Source organism: Biomphalaria glabrata, chromosome 17 (genome assembly GCF_947242115.1).
Source record: "Biomphalaria glabrata chromosome 17, xgBioGlab47.1, whole genome shotgun sequence".
NCBI lineage: Eukaryota > Metazoa > Mollusca > Gastropoda > Planorbidae > Biomphalaria > Biomphalaria glabrata.
Genome location: NC_074727.1, coordinates 16,558,287 through 16,572,837, shown reverse-complemented (window position 1 = coordinate 16,572,837; position 14,551 = coordinate 16,558,287). Strand labels below are relative to the sequence as shown.

At 36.9% G+C, this 14,551-nt stretch overlaps 1 protein-coding gene across 4 annotated transcripts; it reads right to left on the bottom strand.

Moving 5' to 3' along the window:
* Positions 1-788: 788 nt before the first annotated feature.
* Positions 789-13,843, bottom strand: LOC106058762 (uncharacterized). 4 transcript variants are annotated; one of them, XM_056016158.1, is made up of 5 exons: positions 13,713-13,843; positions 11,770-12,221; positions 3,967-4,110; positions 3,238-3,342; positions 789-1,844 (listed from the first exon to the last, which is right to left on the bottom strand). In XM_056016158.1, exons 2-5 carry the CDS (start codon positions 12,008-12,010, stop codon positions 886-888), a joined length of 1,449 nt encoding a protein of 482 aa, XP_055872133.1. In that variant the 5' UTR covers positions 12,011-12,221; positions 13,713-13,843; the 3' UTR covers positions 789-885. The 4 variants fall into 4 exon arrangements, with proteins under 4 accessions (XP_055872133.1, XP_055872134.1, XP_055872135.1 ...); XM_056016159.1 differs by having other exon boundaries at positions 11,770-12,192; positions 13,713-13,835; XM_056016160.1 differs by having other exon boundaries at positions 11,770-12,002; positions 13,713-13,826.
* Between the last annotated feature and the right edge of the window lie 708 nt (positions 13,844-14,551).

Sequence of the window (14,551 nt, the reverse complement as noted above, 5' to 3'; positions counted from 1 at the left end):
TCCATTAATAATAATATCAGAATTCAAATTGAAAGCACACATTGCATGTCGCCACAGTACTGCTCCATTTTGAAAAAAAAATCATTATAAACTACAACTTTTCCTTAAACACAATGTGTTAATGAACTATCAACATTGTGAAAAGGAATGACTGATGAATATAAGAGCTAGGAGAGACCCATTACTTTCTCTGAAGCTAAATCACAACTCGCTATGGGCACAAGAAAAACTTATCCCCAAAACAGTGGACATTGATTTTAGTTGCTGGGAAGACAAAGTCCTAGACCGCACTATGTCGAGGCCATTCGTTATAGAGGGCCTCATCACTGACCTGCAACGTCACAACCTGTGGGCTGTCTAGACCAACAGCTTGTTGCCATGCCGTACAGACCTGTGACAGCGGTCAGGACTGCTATAACGATTGGTCTCGACCATGTGGAGAGAGATGGTGACTAAGAAAGCTAAGGACAGTGAAAAAGCAGGGCCCTTATCGCTCGTAGAAAAAAAGGGATGGTTTCTCTACCACCTAAATAAATGCCACCTTCATCTGCTTTGTATGTGGACGGGATTGTCTCTCCAGAAAAAAATGCTCTGAACCATGATGAACCATAGTCATTCTACGAGATGAACCATAGTCGTTCTACGAGATGAACCATAGTCGTTCTACGAGATGAACCATAGTCGTTCTACGAGATGAACAATAGTCGTTCTACGAGATGAACCATAGTCGTTCTACGACTGATGGAGGCCAACAATCCAACACTACACAAAATAAATAAGCAAGCACATTCATAGAAAATAAATGAGTTTAATCTTTTTTCTAACATTCAACCAGACTTTAAATAAAATAGTCTTAATATGAAAGAAAGTGTTGTTGTTTTTTTTTCAAATGTTCGTAATCTCCATGACGTCATACAAATCTCCGTCCTCCTCCCGAGGATCATAAATCTCTAGTCCTCCGACTTTCCCCTTCAACTGTCCCCATTTCTCCTCTTCGAATTTCTTTGGTGGCGCCGGTAGGGGCCTGTTCTTGTGCGCCCCTGTCGCCGGGGATCCTTTCGGCGTCGGGGGTGAGGCACGAGCCACGGGTGGCGTCAAGACCGGAAGTGCTTCATTACGCTTTGCCTTGTTTTTCGGTGAAATATCTGCCGCTTTCTTGGCAACGGAAGTAGATGATGTGGGCGGTGACCTGTTTCCGTTTTGAGCAGGCTTCATTGGTAATTTTGGTCGCTCGCCTGTTTTGTTTTCTTGAGTCTTCGATGCGCCTTTGTTTTTTACAAGATAGTTAGGTTTTTGAGGCAAAGCTGGTGTCAGCGCTGTAGGGCGTGACGGAAGAGGAGGCGGTGAACTGGGCGCGGTGTCGAGCGCGTCCAAACTTGGTTCCGACTTTGCAGCTTTCAATTTCAAAAGCTTCATCTCTTTGGCCGTGCTCTGAAAAGTTTGACGGACATGTTTCGGGGGCTCGAAGGGGATCAAATTTGGAGAGGACTTGTACTTGGCGTCTGTTTTCTTGGACTGTGGCGGTGGAGGAGGAAGTGGCCGTGCCGGCGGCGGAGGGGGCTCGTTGGAAAGTTTGCTGCAGGAGCTCGTACTAGAAGACTTCAAGAGCATTCCTGTTTTCTTTGATGAAGAGGTTGGTGATGACGTGGGCGTCTGCTCGCCACTGGGGGAGAGCGGAGGAGGTGGGGGGAAATCGTCGTCATCAAAGTCATCATCGTAGTCATACTGGGAGCTAGGGCGCGGATAGAGAGTGAAAGATATGACAGGATGTGGCGGTGAAGAAGAGTCTGACGACGTTGGTGGAGGCGGCGGTGGTGGAGGCTGTGATGGTGGTCGCTGCAGAACTGAAAAATAAGACAAAAAAAACTAATAGTTAGCCAAATTATTTTCCTTGTCTTTGACCAAATTTACTTCAAAATACTGTTGCGAAATATAATTGTTTAATAAATGGGAAATCAGTTGTTACTAATTGTTACATTATTATGTTTTGAAGCAGCTGAATTAGGCTGCATCTCTCCGAATGTCACTATCTTCGGCCTCAATACTTTTTGAAGATTTTTCTTAGATCTGATACACTGTGTATAGAAGATTTTCATAAGTGTCGGAAAAACGGTTCGCTTTTTGGTGTATTCGGTATACAAAATAAATGAAGTGTTTGAAAGCTATGTTGTTTTTAAAATGGTGTCTGATAATTTTGTACAATTTTTTAGCTCTGCAGAATAAAATTGTCCAAGCTCTTATGTTTCAGCACAAATTAATTTCAATATGGAGAAAGCATTAGACTTTCACTCTTAAAGTTAGCTAGCCCCGCGTTGAGACTTGATACATAGATCAACTGCAACGCTTTGGTGTATTAATATTATAGTTCAATTCTTTAGTGTGTAGTTGGCAACAATGACGTTAAATTCATTATAGTTGACCCATGGAATGATTGACCTTGTTTAGTTTATCATGAAAGTCTCCCATACTCCCATTTAACACTTTGTTTCTTGTATGGATAGTTTGTTTTCTTTGACCAGTGTCAAATAACACTCATGGAACAAGTTGTTTTCCAAGCATTCACTGATGATGTTTTGATTCATCACGCGACCACAACGTCGCATAAGTGTTATCTGCCATGGTGGACTGGTCGTGCGGCATGCGCGATGGACTGTCGTTCGGTCGTTGAGATGGTCCAGGGTTCAAACCCTGCCCGCTGCCATCTCCTGTCGTCTTGCGGGGGGTTTGGACTAGGAAGAAAATTATCTTCAACTCCGAAGGAACATCCGAAAGATGTCAAACATTTTTACAAAACATAGCTGAAGTTGCGCGTACTGAATTGAGATTGAATGGAATTGAGCTCATCAGATGGAAATCAGGCTGGAGCTAACAAGAAGAGCTCGTTCTGACTACGGTGATACCTTTAGCTCCATTAATCGCCAAGTTTCAAAGTAAATGTTTACAACTGTGAACACTGATAAGCCCAACTGCGTTCTTTGTGTTTATGTTAAGATATTCGTGGCATATAAGTGTCATTCAAACGCCTAGAAAAGTATAATTTATCATGTGCAGAGAAACGTCTGTACAAGTATACATATTGTCAACAAATACAGTTAAGATCTTCTATAAAGGTGTACAGAACAAATAGAGTTAAAAGATCGTGTGTAAAAGTGTACATATAGTCAGCAATTACAGTGGAAAGGTCTTCTGTAAAAATGTACATATAGTCAACAAATACAGCTGTTTATATTTTTGTACCATTTCTTCTAGGTGTCTGACTAGGGTAAATTTTCCTGATTCCGCTGAGAGGTTCTGGCAGAGGTACTGTAGCTATAGGTCTAAATGTAAACCGTCTTTGGAAACCTGAAAAATTGCATATAATTTCAAATTAGTTAAACTATTTGTTATTATCAAATTGAGGATTAATTGTAAGCCTTAATGTAAACACAATGCCGCACAGTTTTAATGTCTTCAGCATTTCCATGTACCTTCATCTTATCTTATAAAATACAGACGTTACTTCAAAAAAAGAAGATGGTTACGTGATACGCGTGTCCCTAGGTCAATCTAGTCATGCATGATAATCAATGACGTAAACTCTGCTAAGTCGTTGGTTTTCCTGGCTGATTCAGGCAACCCATTCCATTCTCTAATGGCACTAGGGAAGAAGGAGCACTTGTACGAATTTGTCCTAGCATATGGAACAAAAAAGTGCCTTTATCTTTGTGGCTTTTTGAGTTTTATGTAAATTTATGTAAATGTGCTACTTTACTTGTTAGTCATCTATACTGAAAATTTAATAATATTACTCTGTATTATGCATCTTTCAACCTCACTAATTTTGTGCTGTCTTAGTAAGTTAATAGCAACAAAACGTTCAAAATATCAAAGTCTCTAAATAGAGGCCATTAAAAACTAAACGGTGCTGAATACAACAGCGGTGGATACCCGGCTGTTCTAACAATATAGGCCAACATTTGTCAGTACCTTCATCGATCAAATTGTCAAGGGAACTTTTCCTTTCCGGTATAGGTGGCGGTAGATCATCCTCACTGTCCACTCTGAAATGTCTAACTGGCAATGCTGGAGGCACGTCATCAGACAAACTAAGTCGTTTGATAAGGTTAAGTTCTGAAAAAAAAAAGAAGATATAGGCGCTAACTATTTGGTGTAACCGGTGTATAGAAAAAAAAAAGAAAGCGTTGATAAGCTATGTATTTTAATAGATAAACGAAACAAAATATTTTTTCACTTGTTTAGCACTGCAAAATCAAGCTTGGAATTGCTTAGTTGGAAATAGTGATCTATGAAATAGTTTAGAATGGCACAAAGACATCGTCTAAATAGACTCATTAAAATATCAAATTATATCACTCCTGAAGAAATATTTAATGAAATTTCCACGACATATAAAATTCTTAAAGACAATTCGCACCCATTAAACCACAGTTATGTCTGATCTGGACGAAATGGTCGGCTCCTCTCCATTATGGCTAGAACAGAAGATTTAAAAATTCCCTTTTTTTTTGGCCTGTAAATACTAGCATCCATTATTCCCCCCCCCCCCCCCCAACAATTCTTCGATTCCTCAATTCTATATCTTGAGGTAGAGATAGTGCTGCGTTGTTCCAAGTATATGGTAAGTTATAACTGATTACCAATTTGTATATTTTGTATCGCAACAAGTTGGACGAATAAATGATGAGTTAGGTGTCAAGGATGAGTGTGTGTGTGTTATCCTCAAACTTTACTTGTATGGGCCAGTTCAAATGTATGACCAGAAGTGTGTACGTTTGTTTGATGTGATAACAAAGTAATAGAGTTTGTGTTTGTCTTTATGAACGGGTTATTAAGTCTTTTTTTTTTCATATGTACAGCTGAAGCCGAGGAACACCTAGACGAGTGGTGAGAAACTGGTTTAGTTTCTAGTCTATGAATACATTGGAGAGCTGTAACACTAGGTCTTTGGCTTACACTTGGCGAAAGAATTAAGAAAAGGTATAATATGAGTGTTGTGCTGAGTGCTGAGTCTTGTAATATTTTGAATCAACTACTTTTACTGTGACATGCTTTCTTGCAAGCTCTAGGACGTAACTAAATAAGGGAAGCAGTTGATGGTTGTTCAGGCCACACAATACTCTCGTTAACAATTGAACTAGAAACATCCTCAGCTGCTACTCATAAGAATCTTTACTTTAAAATAAAATCCCCAGTAAGAGAGACGAAGAAAGAGAGAGAGAGAGAGAAGAGAAAAATTTAATAAATAAATAAAAAAGAACAACCGAAAGAGATTAGGGCATTGTACAAAATGTAACACTGACAATACAAGAACTATAAATCAATTCTATGGTTTTGGAAAGAGATTTTGTTTGCTTATAAATTAAATGAAATTAAAGAAAAACATCAAATAAGAACTAGACAGACCTGACGTTAAAATCTGTTGTTGAATCATCAGCTTGTAAACAATATAGAGCAATAGCAAACAAGCGCAACCCAATTCCCCAATATATTTTTTAAAGTTCAGTAGTCAAATTGTAGATGATAAGCACGCATATTAAGTGTTGTTTTTTTTTATTTAAACGAAAATATTCCTATCGAAATAAAGGTCCATCCTTGGCAAAACTTTCTCTAGGAAATAGGCTAGTATACACACCTGGTTCACATTGCAAACTCCCTGGGGGTACATGGCTAAAAACACGAAGGCCCCTTACACAGAAGCAGTGCATTCATTTTTTTGTTTGTTTAGTCATTAAGTTAGTTGATTGGCTTTCGTTTTTCAATCCTCAGCTCAGCCAGTTGAAGATCTGGGCCAACAGGGGAAATAGGAAAGTGTTTCACGGGCCGAAATTAGCCCGCAGGACCGTTTCATGTAATGTGTGACCCAAAATGTAACCAGATAGTTGCGAGCAGCTTAGGGATCATTCACTAATGACGTCCTCACGGAACGTTTATTTTGTTTGCTACAGGGCTATTTATTCATCTCTGTTGCACACAGGAAACATTATCTCAAAAGAAACGGATGACTTCCCTTATAATGCTAAGTAATGATTGAAATGTAATATTCGATTTGTACTTTTTAAAAAAAAAGCAAAGTTCCCCTCTCAGACGTTGTGATCTATAGGGTCGATGATGTAAAGTTCTGCTTCTGGGGCCTACGGTTAACGAGGGTGTCAGGGACCAACCGCCTTTACTTTTACCCAACTAATGTCAGAGGCGCCCAAAGATCCCGAAATAAAAAATCCCAGCCATCGCCAGGATTCGAACCCCCGGTCCAGAAGCCATGCGCTTCAACGCTCAGCCACCGCGCCTCTGATATGTTGCTTCAAAATAAATTATCTCGGTGTGTTGCGTAATAAAATACAGATTGCACTTAAAAATCGAAGAGCCACAGAAAAATAATGGCTACCAGCCTTCCTGCTGTCTGCTCACACTCTGACGTCATTACTTTCATGAATGCATTCGCACCGAACTGCACCATTTAACCAAAGGAAATGTTCTTGCAAATTGTACAACTTTTTAATATACCGTATTCAAAATGATCAATAGATTTAAATGACAATTCCAACCATTTCTATTTGTTATCTAGTGCCAAAGGGCCTCACTATGAGGTTTGTCCATGTAGCATAACTAGGTTAGAAAAGAAAAGGTAATAAAAGTTCCTCAATTCTACTTCTTCCTCGTTCTCATTTTCATGTTGTAGCGTTCAGATGACTAGACCAATTTATGAGATGAACTGCGAAGTGGTTTCCAAATCAGGGAGCTCTCCATATAGTTTTCTTTCTATTGCGGTGTTTTGGGGTTAGTATCTTGTACGGGCCTCTTGGTATAAAGAACCAACAGCTCGCTTGTGTGGGCTCCTTCGAGGCGAAGAGCCCGGCCCCCTACCTGTGCGGCGGGATTCCACAGGCAGGATGCCACAACCAACAGAATCGTTACTGAACTCCAACATAGATGAGGTCAGTGTGTTATGCGCCATGAGGCCCATTGACTCCGACTTCTTTTTGGGTGTGCTCCCATAGCCTTTGATCAGCCAAGATCATCTTCAAGGCAGCAGGTGTTTATTTTCGGAGTTGTCTCTCGTAGATGAACTGCTATCCCTAGCTAATGAGTTTCATCTACCCGGGTTTAGAGTTAGATCGCCCTATACTCGCTTTTTGCGATTATTTCCCTGGATTTCTGGGATGTTTTAGTAAATATTCTCCAAATATATTCCACTACAACCTCCATGACTGCAAACCAGTTGGTCCGCGGCTGTTTATTTGGTATTCACAGCTAACCCTTATAGCCATAGTCGGTCTTATTTCAGGACTCTCTGAAGTATAGTTCTATTTTTAGTTAAAGTAACAGCGTCTGTGTGGTAATTTTGGTGGGTGGATGTGTGTATGTAGAGGTGGGGGAGGTTGTAATGGTGAGTTAAGAAATAGAAGTAATTTTAAAAAATGTATAATCCATTTCTACCATTGCGAGATAGATTGAAAATAAACAACTGAGAAGGATTTCTCTCATCAGACAGACGTAGTTCTGTTTGAGATTCCTCTGTGGCATTGACTATCTTGGTTAAATCATGCCATGTTCTGGGAGAATATGCCTTCAATTATTCAGTAGGAACCCATCTGCGGAGGCCGAAGGCCGAAATCCTCTTGGAATTTATTAATATTATTATTATGTGGCCGTCACGTTCTGTGGAAGGACTGCCAGTGTAGGTAATTGCTTTCCCTGACAGCTCCCTTGTAAATAGAGTGGCGTTTGTTTAGACTTTGTTTAATTCCCATCCCTACACTCGCAAGAACGTTGCATTAAATGCGTTGGCTCCCGGAGTGAAACGATGGGACCAGTTTTCGATACAGTTGTTAGCCTCCACACAACAGACGTTTCCACACAACAGATGTCTCCACACAACAGACGTTTCCACCTGGGCGCGCGTTAAAGCCGAGGAGGGTTAAAATCCTCGAGCAGTCTAGTTACAGACCATCGCATTCTTCTAGCCCGCCTTTAATAATTGACTATCTCTGGACATCACAGGATGAACAGATGACATCACAGGATGAACAGATATGATATAGAAGGTTAACTTGTTTTACCTTAATGTATGAAAAACAATCAATCCTAGATGTTTCTTAACTTATCAACAATAATATTCACAGATTTCCTTGCTTCTTTCAACGGTTTAACAAAAGGTCATACAGATCTTTAACATATGTTTTTAATTGATTTTATTTTAATTGTTTTAATCAAATTGGTACTTTTATGTAGAAAATCTGTATATTTTTTTAGAAAACTAAATTACGCCCAGATAGAAACAAGGATTCAACTTCAGTAGATTGATGAAGGCGAGAAACTAAAATAGTCTACTATGTAGTGGGCTGGCCGTGGCTTACCCTTGCCTTTGAAACATTTTATTGATACACAATGAGGTGACACTTTTTTAGATTTACAATTTAGCGTTTATTTAGGAATATGTTAATGTTTTAAAATTAATCCTCCTTGTCAAATTTTGCCTTTTAAAAATCTTTGTTTTATAAAATTTAGAATTTTGAATAAATTTTTTTTTAATGAAATTAAACAAATGAGATGAAAGTTTTAAACAATTAGTGTTGCCTTATATTTCTATTATAACGTGTAATATTTGATGTCACTCACACCCACGTCGTGCTAGAGAATATATGAGCTGCCCCTTTCCTCTACACTGTTCACAGTGAACAGGGGCCTGCTACGAGTTTGTGAGAGAAAACACATTTCCTTAACTTGTTTTATTTACTATCTAACTTTGTTTTTGAAAACGAGTCATAGGTTGGGGCGATACTCAAGTTAGATCGCAAGAACAGAACAAAACTACAAGTTTCTTATGGTAACTTTTTATCTTATCTTATCTTATATAATACAGACGTTACTTCAAAAAAGAAGATGATTACGTCCTACGCGTCATGCATTTAGTCATGCATATTAACCAATGACTTAAATTCTGCCAAGTCACTGGTTTTCCTGGCTAGCTCAGGCAACCCATTCCATGCTCTAATAGCTCTAGGGAAGAAGGAGTATTTGTACAAATTTGTCCTAGCATATGGGACGAGGAATGTGCCTTTATCTTTGTGTCTTTCAGAGTATTTTATTAAATTTTGTTTTTGTATTTGAAGATTATGGTTCAGTGTTTTATGTATGATTGCTACTTTACTTTTGAGTCTTCTGTCCTGAAGGCTTTCTAAATTTAGTGATTTTACTAAAGGTGTTACTCTAGTCAAATGTGAATATTCATTTGTTATGAATCGCACTGCTCTATTTTGTGTCTGTTCTAGTTTCTTAATGTTTTCTTGAGTTGAGGGGTCCCAAACAAAGGATGCATATTCTATTATTGGCCTAACCAAGGTTAAATAACATTTTAGTTTTATGTTCTTATTTGATTTATAGAAATTTCTTTTAATAAATCCTAATGCTTTGTTTGATTTTTTTGTAGTTTCATCAATATGTGGATTCCATGACAGTTTATCATTTATTATAACACCTAGGTATTTTGCGTTTTTAGTCTGTGATACTGGTTTGCCATGAATAAGATAAGTGGAATTAATTTGTTTTAGTTTTTTTGTTACTCTTAACAACTGACATTTTTCTGGGTGGAAAGACATGCTCCAATTTGATTCCCATTTCTGTAATTCATCTAATTCTCTTTGTAAAATATCTGTAGGTGTATTTTGAGTGCAGTGGACAACACTTTATCCTACCGTCTAACAAGATGGCTAGCTTTTAGAGACGCCCAGTTATACAATCTTGCTCCAAACATAGTAATAATCCAGAGTTCCAACAGGATTTACCCTGTTATACAATCTTGCTCCAAACATAGTAATAATCCAGAGTTCCAACAGGATTTACCCTGTTATACAATCTTGCTCCAAACATAGTAATAATCCAGAGTTCCAACAGGATTTACCCTGTTATACAATCTTGCTCCAAACATAGTAATAATCCAGAGTTCCAACAGGATTTACCCTGTTATACAATCTTGCTCCAAACATAGTAATAATCCAGAGTTCCAACAGGATTTACCCTGTTATACAATCTTGCTCCAAACATAGTAATAATCCAGAGTTCCAACAGGATTTACCCTGTTATACAATCTTGCTCCAAACATAGTAATAATCCAGAGTTCCAACAGGATTTACCCTGTTATACAATCTTGCTCCAAACATAGTAATAATCCAGAGTTCCAACAGGATTTACCCTGTTATACAATCTTGCTCCAAACATAGTAATAATCCAGAGTTCCAACAGGATTTACCCTGTTATACAATCTTGCTCCAAACATAGTAATAATCCAGAGTTCCAACAGGATTTACCTTACCAGTGGTTCGCAAACTTTTTGTTTGTCTCGTAGACCCCTTGCCATGTTTTATGGTTTCGGTAGACCCCCTTGCTTAACTTGCAAATATTTGCCAATTCATCAACACTTTTTACAAACTTTTTTCTAACTGTGGTGAGTTAAAAAGTGAAAAAGTAATTTAAAGCTACATAATAGGCTATAGAGATCTATTTTTTTATTGATAAAATTCAAATTTGAACCAATTAAAATAAGAATTAACATGTATTGCTGGAATCACTTAACACACTGGAAATTTTTTTTTTGAAGGTTTATCATCCGTTGGTACGGATATTATGTTTCATGTAAGAATGTGTTGTTCTATTTAGTAGTCCATCAAACGTTAAATATTAATTAATTAATTAATTTGCCTTAAGTATCATCGTAAAAGTTTTTGAAAAGAACAGTTTCTCGTGCATTTTTTTATCCTTCACGAGTAGCTCAAATATTGGGTCCGCGGAACTGTTTTCACTAAAAGGAGAAGGGGCGAAGAACAGTAACTGTCGCCTTAACTGTGAGCTTCGAGCAGGAAGTGCTGATTAGCTTTAGCTTGACACCCACCTAGCAGAAGGAAAACTGAATTGAAAAATCTGCTGCCTTGCAACTATACCCAAACATGTGAAATGTTTCATGGGTCAACCCTGAGAAAAATAAGGAGCTACACCCAGCGACCCCCTGTCCCAAACTGTTTGCAAAGAATGACATAATTTTATAACTCATGTCACTGATGTGCCCTTGAACTTTATTGTTACTTAATAAAATTCTTTTAATAATATCAGATAATAGCTTGTGTAAAACAGTTATTAAAGCTACAACGGATGGTAAAACCAATGTTTTACCTATAGTGGTTTCCGTATTTTGCTATATGTAATGAGATATTATAAGACGCTCACAAACCATCATCTTCTCTATATTATGTCAAATCTGTATATCTATTTTGTGATGGTGGCATTGTCTCACAAAATCCTCCAGGGTAATTGTTTTCATATCATCATAAAACATACACCTGGCAACCATTGGTTGGACAAGGAAGGAAGGAATCTCCAATTTTAAATAATCAATGTTGTACAGTCTACTTTTCTTTTTGCTAAACATTAGGTACATATAGGCAAAATTTAGCTATTTAAATAAGTATTGAAATTAAATGCAACAATTTTTTTCGTTTGAATAGCAGGATAAATATTTAAAGGATTATATTAACTAGGTACATGTCATATAATAGTGTATGAAAGAATTACATTAATGACATTAAAAATTAAAGTCACAACCTGCTTAAATGAAATTTATTATCGTAAATCCCCATGGATATCTCATACACTCCTAATGGATTTTTTCACTATCGTACCCCCCCCCCCTTGTGGGTCTATATAGACCACTTTGAGAATCACTGCTTTAAACAATAGGCTAATTTGGAAAAAAAATTACACACAAGTATTACTTACTAAAATCAAGCTTTCCTATCCGAACCAAATTGATTCCATTGGCTTTCACAGCGACATTTTTCTTTTTATTGACAAGATCTTCAATGGATAAAGCAGACTCAGACTTTCTCCGGAACTTCTCCGCAATCAATTCTCCAATAGTCATGTTATCCTGGTTTTTAGCAGACGACAGATCCACATCTTTACGTCTGTTTTTGCCGCCAAAGAAACCGCTAATTTGAGCGATTATGTCGCTTTGCATGGCGAATAATGTATTAGAATATCTCAATAATAAATGTCTTCATAAATAGAGCAGCAAATAATATTGTCCATTTTTTTAAAATCTATATCATTATTGTATATAACCGATCAGTATTTTCCTTTATCTTAATATAATGTTCACAGCATCTTCTCAGCTACGTATGTAAGGCATGCCATTTTTGTCTGAATGATATATAAGTTTGTTTCTTTTCCTTGGGGATATTAGGGATCAATGGGCACATATAGATTCAAACTTTTTAAAACAATCAGTACTGCTAGCATTAAAAGGAATTTAATTGTATCCCTCCTTCCTACTTTTTAAAAAAAGTAGTACGTAAGCAAATTGGCTTACATGTTTGAATGAAATAATTATATCAATTAAATGTTGTTTTTTTAAAGTGTATGCCTATATGGAAGACAGGTTTCTATTTTTCCAGATAATAACTCATTTTGTGGACAAGTTTTGATCGTTGTAAAGATATGTAAATATTGATTGAGTATTTAGACTGGGAAATAGAACGCAGGCCTACATAAGAACGACAGTTTCATTCTTTCTAGTGCCTGCCTGTGTTTTACAATTATACAATTGACCATCCGGAATTCGTTACCATTTCTATGAAAATATGTTTACCTTCTTCGTAGCTAATTTATAAAATAATGAATTATTGAGCATTCTCAATTTTTCACATAATATTCCTAATGTCTATAATATTTTTATATATATTTTTATAAATATATGTTACCGACAAAGTGCGAACTTTGGCATTCTATACAATGCTTAGGCCTCAGTGGGTCTTACGTCGTTTTTTCTCAACATAAGATAATTATAAAAAGAAAAGACCAAGTGGGAAATAGCCATTAAAAACGCATACAAATAGAATATGTAGACTTTGCTTTATCGGCACAGTCTTTTTATACCCCTTTCATTATACAAGTTAAGACAACTGATTATTATTATTTTGTGTTTGAGAAGAAACTAACAAATATTTCAAAATAAGAGCAGCATTTAAAAGTTGTTGAATTACCTTGATTCTCTTTTGCTGTTGCGCGTGGACAGTTTTATCCCTCAATGTTTCGGTATCTTATAAATGTTTTTTTTCTACTTGGAAGTAGAAATATTTATGTATATTACTATTTTAAAATACGTGTCTTTGATTTAAATGTTTGTTTTGTAAATTGCTTTCTATGTTTTAAATGTTCCTTCAGAGCTGAAGATAATCTAGTCCGAACCTCCCGATGGCAGCGGGCAGGCTATGAACCCGGGACCAGCAAGACGACCGAACGACAGTCCAGCGCGCAAACCGCACGACCAGGGATCCTTCGTAAAGAATTGCTTGATTATTTAGACATTGAAATTGCAATTAGCACAGGATATTTAAGACATGGAGGTAATTTTGGTCATATGAAATCCTGTTGTTTATTTGTGTGTTTTTTCCCCACTGATTTATATTTAAATTATAAATGCCTTTCTAAATATAACATTTATTACATAGCCTGACACAGAACTAGTCATTTTATAGAAAGTGATTCTATAGAATTGCTTGGCAAAATAGGAAACAGAGAATCATGTCTTACTTTCCCTTAAAACAAAACGCCCGGCATTCTATAGAATGTATTTCGCACTTTGCCGGTAATGTGTACGTAGAAACGCATATATATCTATATATCATTGTTAATTTATAGTCATGCAAAAAAATTATTACCACATTATGGAAACACTTGTTTAACTTATTTTATTTTTCACATCCTTAGGAAAATGAATTTAAAAGTAGACACTCTAAGGGAACCCCTAGTTCCGCAGCGGCTATTAATCTGTAATCAAATTTCATGGCAAATATTTTCCTTATCTCCGAGAATCAGGGGACACTATCCAACAAAATAAAACACATACTGAACTTATTGTTGTTTATTTCGTTTGTTTGTTTTTGTACTCCTTGTTTTGTTTTGTTTCACTGGTAGGAAGCATGCTTCGCAAAATAATACGATGAACCGTTTCAAATGAAAACAATTCAATGAAGAAAAAATGCTGGCTAAAATGTGTATTATTCGATTTGACAAACTGGCACATTGATCTTTTGCTCGAAGCCCTTTTTTGCCTTTTTCGTTTTACACCTTGCCTCCCCCCCCCCCCCCCTTTCCAAAATTCCCTCACCACCTGACACTAAAGTCAACAATAATCTGGACGATTCGCTCCCCTTGTATAAAAATAAAAAGGGGGACAACAGAGACGACAAAAAAGGGAGATGATGTTTACTATTTTTCTTCATTGAAAGAAAAGTTGAAATTCTTTTCATGCGTTTTTTGTTGCCTTGGACAAATGAATCACGTTTGATTTGAAACAAGACAATGCATACTTTTTGTTGATGTTTTTTTGTTGTTGCTGATGTGTTTTTATATAGATTTTTTTTTCTTCATCTGTCGATGGTAATTCTTGTCACGATAGTCACAGCTCTAATTGTAATCTGTATGGTAAAAGAAGGAGAGAGGGTTATTATAATAATATACAAATAATGCGGGTGGTATGCATTAAATCTGTATAAAA

Coding starts and splice junctions, on each gene's coding strand:
- LOC106058762 (XM_056016158.1), bottom strand. CDS start 12,010: ATGCAAAGCGACATAATCGCTCAAATTAGCGGTTTCTTTGGCGGCAAA. Junction 4,111..11,769: donor GATAGGAAAGCTTGATTTTA/GTAAGTAATACT, acceptor TTTTTTTTTCAG/AACTTAACCTTATCAAACGA. Junction 3,343..3,966: donor TGACAATTTGATCGATGAAG/GTACTGACAAAT, acceptor GCAATTTTTCAG/GTTTCCAAAGACGGTTTACA.